Source organism: Manis javanica, chromosome 10 (assembly GCF_040802235.1).
Source record: "Manis javanica isolate MJ-LG chromosome 10, MJ_LKY, whole genome shotgun sequence".
In the NCBI taxonomy this organism is placed as follows: domain Eukaryota; kingdom Metazoa; phylum Chordata; class Mammalia; order Pholidota; family Manidae; genus Manis; species Manis javanica.
In genome coordinates, this window is record NC_133165.1 from 85,461,489 (window position 1) to 85,471,201 (window position 9,713).

The 9,713-nt window shown below is 53.2% G+C and overlaps 1 protein-coding gene across 1 annotated transcript; it reads left to right on the plus strand.

Moving 5' to 3' along the window:
* The first annotated feature begins 1,132 nt into the window (after positions 1–1,132).
* On the plus strand, positions 1,133–9,332 carry KRT71 (keratin 71). Its single transcript, XM_017669827.3, has 9 exons — positions 1,133–1,668; positions 3,167–3,381; positions 4,052–4,112; positions 4,627–4,722; positions 5,071–5,235; positions 5,430–5,555; positions 6,825–7,045; positions 7,706–7,740; positions 8,528–9,332. Exons 1-9 carry the CDS (start codon positions 1,222–1,224, stop codon positions 8,734–8,736), a joined length of 1,575 nt encoding a protein of 524 aa, XP_017525316.3. The 5' UTR covers positions 1,133–1,221; the 3' UTR covers positions 8,737–9,332.
* The last annotated feature ends 381 nt before the right edge of the window (positions 9,333–9,713 follow it).

Below are 9,713 nucleotides of genomic sequence, written 5' to 3' on the forward strand. Positions count from 1 at the left end.
CCTGGGAGGGCCCCAACTGGTCTGCATTCTTGGTTTGCATGGTCTGGAGAGATGCAACAGGAGTTTAGTCTCATCTTGGCAGCAGCTTCTTTATTTGAATTCTAAACAGATGATTCCTGCCTGCAAGTTGCTCCTAGTCTTACTAGCAGACATACACTGGAAGAAAGGCAGAAATGATGAAATGGACCACCCAGGAGTCTGTCCTTGCAAACTCCAGGCCCTGGGCAAGCCTCTTTCTGTTGTCTCCATTCCTCCTCCCAGTTGACTTCCTGAATTTCTCAGCTACTTGCCTCTGATATAAGTCTGTTATGTTATAAAATAATGATTGGATGACCATCCCTTCTTTAGAATGGTCAGCCTTTCACTCCATTCCCTTCTCCTCTTCTTCATTTAATCCAGTACTTAAGAGACCTGGATGCCTGTCGTCCCTTGCACAGCCTCTAGCCTGCCTTATTATGGGAGTCTGAGAGAGGCAGAGTGTGGAGAGTCCATTTCCAGAGAAGTTGCAGAAGGATGCAGCCACCTGCGTCTATGGTTGCTCTGGCCTGGGCTGCTCATGTCCCATGCCAGAGAGAGGGGCATTCCTCCCCTAAAACCCCAGCAGAGAGATTGCTGTCCTTTGTGGTCTTTTGTGGGTTAGTGAAGAGACCATCAGTGGAGTGTGTCTCCAGCAGGCCTAGGGGAGAGGATATGCCTGTACGAATGGTCCCTTTTTGAGAAAGAGGAGGACACAGCTATGGTTGGAGCTCTCAGATACTCTACCCAGTTGCCTGGCCTGTCTAGGGAAATCCATCGCCTCCAAGCCCTTTGAGATCCCAAGAGGAAGCCCACAACTCAGAGAAGATTAATCAAGATAGGGACGGTAAAGTGTCAGTGACATACCCCTGGAGAGGCTGGGGCCTGGGGCAAATTACCCTGTAACAGCAGGTTAATTAGATAAGACCCAAATTACATGAGCAAGGCTTGCAAGCCCAGCAATTTGAAGGTTTCATGTTGTTTTAGAGGTGGGGAGGGCTGATCTCTAGCTCAGCATAGAGAAAATGACTTCTTGCTTCCAGGCAAGCCAAACCCACAAATTAAGCTCTTGACAGCCCATCCAAGAGCCCCAGTGCCAAGCACATATAAGAAAGGGCACCTGCCAGTCCTCACTGCAACCTGCAGAACCCGAGTGGGATTTTGCCTTCGTCCCTCCTGAATCTGAGCTCTATCTCTACCAGCATCATGAGCCGTCAATTCACCTGCAAGTCGGGGACTGCTGCCAAGGGGAGCTTCAGTGGCTGCTCGGCAGTCCTCTCAGGGGGCAGCTCATCCTCCTACCGGGCAGTGGGCAAAGGGCACAGCGGGGGCTTTGGAAGTCGGAGCCTCTATAACCTGGGGGGCACCCGGAGCATCTCCCTCAATATGGCCTGTGGCAGTGGACGGGCAGGCGGCTATGGATTTGGCCGGGGCCGGGCCAGTGGCTTTGCTGGAAGCATGTTCGGCAGTGTGGCCCTGGGTCCTGTGTGCCCGACTGTGTGCCCACCGGGGGGCATCCACCAGGTCACCGTCAATGAGAGCCTCCTGGCTCCCCTCAACGTGGAGCTGGATCCTGAGATCCAGAAAGTACGAGCCCAGGAGCGGGAGCAGATCAAGGCTCTGAACAACAAGTTTGCCACCTTCATCGACAAGGTGGGTCTTCTAGGACCTGGGGAACCTGTGAACAGCTTTTCTGGTCTTTTCTTGGAACCTGAGCTTTTGTTACAGCAGGAAGGACTGAAGTTAGATATGAGGAGGCACTTACCATGGACAAGGCAGGCATTTCTATCATCAGTGTGACTTACATAAGAGTCCCTGTGTAGTCTTTCCTGAAAGAACACAGAGGTAGGTTAGTTTCCACTGGTACAGGCTTATCAGGGCTACTGGCAGGAGCTCTAAAGGGAAAACCCCTGCTTCTTACTCTCAAGGGTCAGTGTGGTGTCACTGCTAAGACTGTGCTTGGCAAGCTGTGTGCAAAAAAAGCCAGCGAGAGGGAATCTGCCCCAGAGTAACCAAGGAGGCTGTCTTCCTCCCTTCCATTGCGAGCTGATCTCGTCCACCTGTCATCTGACTGATGAATCAGGAGATTCAGTGCGTGGTCATGCACAGGTGGCTCAGTGGTGGATATTTGTTTTGGTCAGCTAAGGACTCTCTTGAGAGGCAGAATAGTGCAGTGGGGAAGAAGTCTACAGTGCTCTGAAGTCTGACCTGGCTTCAACCCTGGCCCGTCATTTAACAGCTGTGTGACTTAATGTGGCTAAGTCAGCCACAGAGACAGCTATGTGGATATGTGGAGACTTATTTATCCTGTCTATTTCCTCATCTTTTCAATGGAGATATAACCTACCTCTTGGGGTTGTTGTCACGTTTATAAAAGCAAATGCACATGAAGATCTTGGCACAGTGCCTGACACATACTAAGTACTCCTCAAATGGTGATTATTGTTACTATCATTTTTATCTCCAGAGAGTTGTTGAGAAAGAGAGGAATCAAGGGTCTGGAAGAGGCCTCTAGGGATCATCCAGTCCAGACAGGCCCCTGACTTCTGAGAGATAGGAAATTATAGTTCCCATTTTGCAAGTTAGCAAAAGCATGGAGTTAAATGCTGTGTCCACGGTATAGCATCTGGCTGGGGGAGGGAAGCTGCGGCTGGACACTTGGGAGAGGGAAGCTGCAGCTGGGGCCTGAGCAGGAATTTGGAATACCCAGTAGCTCTTGGCCCATTGAACCTTGTTGAGTCTGATATGTTATAAAATGCTGATTGGATAACCATCCCTTCTTTAGAATGGTCAGCCTTTCAAAAGATGGACCCAGCTGGACTCTGTCCCAGTATTTTCAGGCACACCCTGCCTGAGTTGGTCTGGCCATGGCGGGTTCTGAGTGACAAGATGCATGGGTTACAGGGACACATGTCTGGGTTCAGTTCTGGGCTCTACCCCTTATTAAACTGTTGAACCTTGGAAAGAGGCTAAACCTCTCTATGCCTCAGTCTTCTTTCCACGTGCTAGGGTTAGTGATTCTACCAACTCAGGCAGCTATTACAACAGGTAAAGGAGTAAATGTAGGTGCAGCACTTTGCACAGTGCCTGGTAAGGGACAGGCGTGACTATTTCCATGGGTCCTCAAGCGTTTCTGGGCTTTGGGCTCCAGGTGCGGTTCCTGGAGCAGCAGAATCAGGTGCTGGAGACCAAGTGGGAGCTGCTGCAGCAGCTGGACCTGAACAACTGCAAGAACAACCTGGAGCCCATCCTTGAGGGCTACATCAGCAACCTGCGGAAGCAGCTGGAAACGCTGTCCGGGGACAGGGTGAGGTTAGACTCGGAGCTGAGGAGCGTGCGGGACGTGGTGGAGGACTACAAGAAGCGGTGAGTGAGGAGGGGGTCCCTCTGCAGCTAGACAACTGCCCCTCTGAGCTCGTCCTGCAGGAGTGGGCTGCTTGGGGCCTGGCAGCCATCCCAGCTTAAAGCTTTGAGCAGAATCACCCCAACAAAACCTGGAACTTGCTCCATGCTCTTCCAGCCTCTGGTCTGGCACTTGGGACAAATGTCCAGTTAGCTGGACAGTGACTCGAGGATTATCTATGGCTCTGGGGTGAGGGAATCCTTGAGTAAACCACTCCTGTTCTCCCAGAGCTGTGTCCTCATCAGTAAAGAGGGCTTAAATTAATCTATCTCCAGAACTACTATGAGAAGTAACTATGGAAATGTGCCCATCAATCTGTTAGGCTTCATTCAAATTTTGAGGGAGGAGATTGTTTCTTGTTTGCTCTGAGATTTCCCACAGTGTGTTTACTCCATATGTTCCTTCCTCATTTTCAAAACTGGATCTTCAATAATCTTTCAAACTTGCTTACCACATCCTGTCCTCCAGAAAGCCTTCTTGGCTTGGCCAGCTAGCCCCACTGGCCCAGTACTCAGCAGCCCCTCAACATCTGTGCCCTCTGATGAGCACACTGCCCTCACTCAGGGTCTTCTCTGGGCAAATGAGGGTTCTCAGTTAGACATATTCACAGACCAAGCCCTGGCATTCTCACAGGTATGAGGAAGAAATCAACAGGCGGACAGCAGCAGAGAACGAGTTTGTGCTACTCAAGAAGGTGAGGAGGGGAAGGTGGGCCCTGATCCGGGGCTGGCCTGGGAGCAGGTGGAGCTGAGCCTGCCAGTGTGCTCTGCTCCTAGAGAAAGCAAACTGGTTCAGAAATAGTGAGGTAAAGGCTAGGGAAAACCATGATGGGAAGGATGAGCCACCATCCAGAAAAGGGGATAGAAAGGAAGGGAGGCTGAGGGACCTCTTGAGAGTTTAGTGTGGATGGGTCTGTCCACAATGATGGGTGCAGAGGATGACACACAGGGGCTCCCTGAGGCCGCAGGGCCTGGCTCACAGGTCATGGGGTGACTGACAGCCACCTGGCTAGGGCTCTTTCCTTAGTGGAGCACCCCATTGCTGCTGAGGATGGGGCAGGGCTGGGCCTTTTGCCCCTCCCCTCCTTTCTATGACCCTCCCAAAGAGAAAAGGCTGGCCATTTCCCCACGAAGGGCACCCAGCTCGGGTGGGCATTGCCTCCTTGGCTGCACCAGCAGTGACCCAGGGATGGCTGGGGCATCTTTCAGGACGTGGATGTGGCTTATGCCAATAAGGTGGAGCTGCAGACCAAAGTGGACTCCATGGACCAGGACATCAAGTTCTTCAAGTGTCTCTTTGAAGCTGTAAGTCTGTCTCTCCTCTCCACCCTCTGAGGACAGCCAGTGGGTATGATTCTATTCCAGGGGCTGGGAGAGCCTGCCACTGTCAGGGAGGCCCCCCTGCTTAGCCATTCATCTCCCATCTCAGCTCTGAGAGACTCCTCAACCTCTACCCTCTGGGAGGGAAGGAAATGGACCAGGCCCTGGCTTCATGGAATCTGTTTGGGGCCCAGAGGGAGCTCGCTTTGCCCAAGAGCACTAGCCTTGATCCAGAGCCTCTGCCCTGGTGTCATGGGGACTTGCTCGCTTTGCTTGGAGAAGGTTGCTGGCCTCTGCTGGTCAACTCCTGAGCCCATCCCTGCTTCCCTGCAGGAGATTGCTCAGATCCAGTCCCACATCAGTGACATGTCTGTCATCCTGTCCATGGACAACAACCGGGAGCTGAACCTGGACAGCATCATTGATGAGGTCCGCACCCAGTATGAGGAGATTGCCCTGAAGAGCAAGGCCGAGGCCGAGGCACTGTACCAGACCAAGGTGAGCTGGGCTGAGGCAGGGCCGGGGAGGGTGATGCCAGTGGGCATGAGGGCTGCGTCTGATCGTTCCCAGACCAGAGGCCATGTCCACTTAAGTGTGCAATGCCTTGTCCCACGACATCACCAACCCCAAGACATGTGCTCCCACGACTTGTCACCATGCTCACCGATGGCTGCGTATTTTGGGGTCCCTAGTTCCAGGAGCTGCAGCTGGCAGCTGGCCGGCATGGGGATGACCTCAAAAACACCAAGAATGAGATCTCGGAGCTCACCAGGCTCATCCAGAGGATCCGCTCAGAGATTGAGAATGTGAAGAAGCAGGTGAGGGGACCAACCGCCTGTGGTCTGGGGCAGACAAATGCCTTTGGACCGGGGGTGAGTTGGCTGAGGATGTCAGCCTCCTAAATCTCTGCCCACGAGAGGAAAGAGGCCAAGGAAGTCACTGGCACAAACAGTTAGAGCAGACATCCCTGGGGCACTCATCTCCTACTTACCCCAAGCACCTTGCTTTGAAAAGTAACCCCCTGGAAGCCTTCTCTCATGCCCCGGGCTGGGCGAGGACCACATTCCTCATCCCCTCCACCACAGTCAGGGTGCTCTCCCTGTGCGTCCTCTGCATTTGTCACATCTCTAATTGCCCCACACCTGTGTGTCTCTTTTTCCACTGGGCTGGAGGGAGGCAGGGAGTGGCTGCTTTGTCCCCATTGTTTTGCCCAGCATCTAGCACAGTGCCTGGCACATACCAACAGCTCAATAAACTTTGTTGACTAAATGATTGAGGAGAAGTGGCCTCTGAAAGCACCATTAAAGTGCCTTCTACAGATATTTATTAAGACCTTTCTCAGAGCTGCTCCCAGAAATATAGGCTGCAGTCTCAGCTTTAGTAGGTGGGGAGACCAGATGCACATCTGTAATGACGATCCTATCATTTTATCACAGCAGTGCTGTGATCTGAACCAAGGTTTCCTGACTCCCAGTCAGTGCTCTTTCCACTCTCCTATGGGCTTTAACCCTTAGTAGCCCCGTGACATTGGGCAAGTTACTTGTCCTCACTCAGAGGGTGGTGGAAGGACTAAGTGCGTTAAAGTATGTAAAAGGCAGGTGAAGAGCTGCATGTAGTGCCAGGCATACAGTAAGCACTCGGTCCTGGGTCCTGGCGCCCTCACCTATGGTCCCATGCATCTGGGCAGCCACTGTCATTGTACCTGCAACACCATATTCCAATGATCTTGCCTTCCAATCTTTAAACACCTCAAGAGCTGATCTTACTCTTGCTCATTTCATATCCTCAGCACAGGGTGGCCAAGTTAATGTCTTTGCAATGAACTGAAGTGCTGAACTGGCCATCAGTTCAGGAGGGCGGGATGTAGTGTTTCTCATCATCACCAATGTTGAAACACAAGGGAGCAGAGATAGAACTCAGGAAGGACCTGACAGCCTGAGAAGGGCTCCAACCCAGAAGAGGAGCAGGGGCTGGGAAGGGTGGAGGTGGGCTTCTCTGTCCCAGAATCTGAAAGAACAAGAAGGACTTAGTCATGATGACTCCAATGACCCCTTCCAGTTTTCCAACTTTTTCAATTCCCTATTTAGGCTTCCAACCTGGAGATGGCCATTGCTGATGCTGAGCAGCGGGGAGACAATGCCCTGAAGGATGCCCGGGCCAAGCTGGATGAGCTGGAGGCTGCCCTGCACCAGGCCAAGGAGGAGCTGGCCCGGATGCTGCGCGAGTACCAGGAGCTCATGAGTCTGAAGCTGGCCCTGGACATGGAGATCGCCACCTACCGCAAGCTGCTGGAGGGCGAGGAGTGCCGGTGAGGGGGACACTGTGGCCGGAAGACCCCAAGGGCTGGGGAAGGACCAAAGGCGAAAGCCTAACACGCCCTAATTCAGAAAAGAGTTCTTAGGGAGTGAAGGGCTGATAATGATGGAATAATAGTAGCAATTAATACCTACCCAGGTGTGAGTGCTTACTTCAGACCAGGCACTGGCCCTGAGCTGGCGGATTAACTCATTCAATCCTCACCACTTCTAGGGGTGTTCCTAGACATACTCCCCACTCCCCTCCACCCCAAATAAAACCTCACTACTATGTTAGGCCTTCTTGTACTACCTTCCTTACCTGTCCAGGTACAAGAAGAGCTTGTTAGAGACGTTCCAGGGCTGCCATTCCAGTTTCCCCATTGTTCTGGAGAGATGGAGAGGCTCAGTGCCCAGGCCTGACCCTTGGGAGGCGTGTATGCCGTCCCTCCATGGAACTACTGCTTGACTTGGGTTGTAGCCTGTTACCCCAAAGATTCACGGGTGGCCCCCATAGCTTCTCAGGCTCTACTTGTGCCAAAGAAGCCCTGGAATTTCCACAGGTGCCATTGGGTTTGGAAACCCACAATGGGGCTGTGAGGGCACTAGCTTTGAGGTTAGTAGACTGTGGGTTGGATGACTGTTTGTTCTTATTTTATTTCTCTCCCTAACAGGATGTCAGGAGAATTTCCCTCCCCTGTTAGCATCTGTAAGTATTTGTATGCTTGTTCCTAAAATTGTAGAATCTGTGGACCAGAAAGGACCTCAGTCACACCCTCTGTGTGAAGATGTGCAATCTAAGGATCAGAGAGGGAAAAACCTTGCCTGAGATCACACAGCAAGATAGCAGAGGCATGGCCAGCAATCACGCTGCCTGACTCCCAGCCCAGAGCTCCTCCCTCTATCACAGTCCCCCATTCCCAGGGGATGGCAGCTAGGAAAGCAATTGCTGAGGCAATGGGGAAATGAAGGACATGTTTTGAGGGAAGAGTATGGCTGTGTGTGAGGCTTGGGGAGCCAGGTGTGCCAGCTGTGGTCAGGCCTGGGCTGGGCAATTAGAGGGGGGCTAAGGGAATTCATGAATGGGGGACCTCGGAGGCCAAGCTGACAAGGCTGGACCTCTGGATTTCTCCACAGCACTGAGAGAGTTAAACCAGAGCGTTTAAAAGATGCCATCTGTGGGGCAGCTGGCCAGTTGGAGTCTGGAGGCTGGGAAGTTCAGCAAAAAGGCTCACAGAAAGACAGCTAGGGGCACTGGTACCTGAATCAAAGAGACGGGCCTCTGAGAGTTAGGAATCATCCAGATTGGGTGTAAACTGGGCAAGCCAAGGGCAGGACACGAGGGAAGCTGTTTCTGAAATGTTTTCCCCCAGTGGGGGTGCAACTGTGACTGGAAACCCCACCCAACCTGTTGCTTCAAGCAGAGCCCCATCCATCCTGGGGAAAAGCAGCCTCCTGCTGGGCTAGAGGGCACTGACCCCCCTGTCCCTCTGCAGCCATTATCAGCACCACCAGCGGCGGCAGCTATGGCTTCCGGCCCAGCTCGGTCAGTGGCGGCTACGTAGCCAACAGTGGCAGCTGCATCTCTGGGGTTTGCAGTGTCCGTGGTGGGGAGGCCCGGAGCAGAAGCAGCACCAGCGACTACAAGGATACGCTGGGGAAGGGCTCCAGCCTGCATGCCCCCTCCAAGAAAGCCAGTAGGTAGAGAGGGCTGCCCCATGCCCTGGCACCACCCTATGTGCCCCCTCTGGCTCTCACATGCACCCTCCCCAGCCCACTGTCAACCCCTCTCCACCCTGCTGGCCCTGCTCTCATACCTCTGGACTGGCCTTGGCCACCCCACCTTTCCTAGCCTGTCTTCCTGAGCCTGGACAGGTGTGGACTCCTACACGTGGTGAAATTCCTCCCTGCACACACCTGTCGTTCACTTCATTGGCTGCAGCCCCTGGCTCCTGGCCTTCCCTCGCAGTACAGCCTTTGGCTCAGCACTAACTACTCTGTCTGGCTCCCTGGGTTTCAGACAGAGGCCTGCTCCACACTGGGGCCTTTGCCTAGCTCCTACCTATGCTGGGAGCTGGCTCTGTGGTCAAGAAAAGGAGGACTGAAGGACAAACAGCCAAGAGAAGCCAGTCCCTGCCCCAGCCTGGCTAGGCTCACAGCTCATTCTGGGTGGGACCAAGTACAACTCAGGATCTCTTGCTTTGCTCTCCTGCATCCAGAGCAGAGAAGAAGAGGCTCGTTCATGGCTCCTTTCTTCTTAAAGCCCCTGCCACTGCATCCTCAATAAACAGCACAATCTGATGGCTTGGTCTCTGAGTAGTCAAAGTGTGGACACATACTCAGTCCAGATGCCCATGTGAGCAGGCACCTCACACCCACAGACACACATGATGCACCTCTATGTATCACCTGTGGGGCCCATATTTCTAGTTAATTTGTCTATAGAACAGATAAAGAAGCTCTCAGGGCACACATGACAGGGGGGCCACGAGCACCACCAGGACAGCAGGGAGATGAACGTGGGGCGGAGTCTGGGAGGGGGGAGGGAGGAGTCTGGGAGAGAAGGACGGACAAGCGGAGGAAGTGGGTATGTGCCGCCTGGTTTGTGGCTTGCAACACAGGTATCACTGACAGAAGTGGTCCTGCTCCTGACAGGGACCCTGGCCTCTTTCTAAGGACTGG

Excerpts from the sequence above, each read along its gene's own strand:
- KRT71 (XM_017669827.3), top strand. The coding sequence starts at position 1,222 with ATGAGCCGTCAATTCACCTGCAAGTCGGGGACTGCTGCCAAGGGGAGC. Across the intron at positions 5,236-5,429 it reads AGGCACTGTACCAGACCAAG|TTCCAGGAGCTGCAGCTGGC; the intron begins GTGAGCTGGGCT and ends TGGGGTCCCTAG. Across the intron at positions 5,556-6,824 it reads TTGAGAATGTGAAGAAGCAG|GCTTCCAACCTGGAGATGGC; the intron begins GTGAGGGGACCA and ends TTCCCTATTTAG.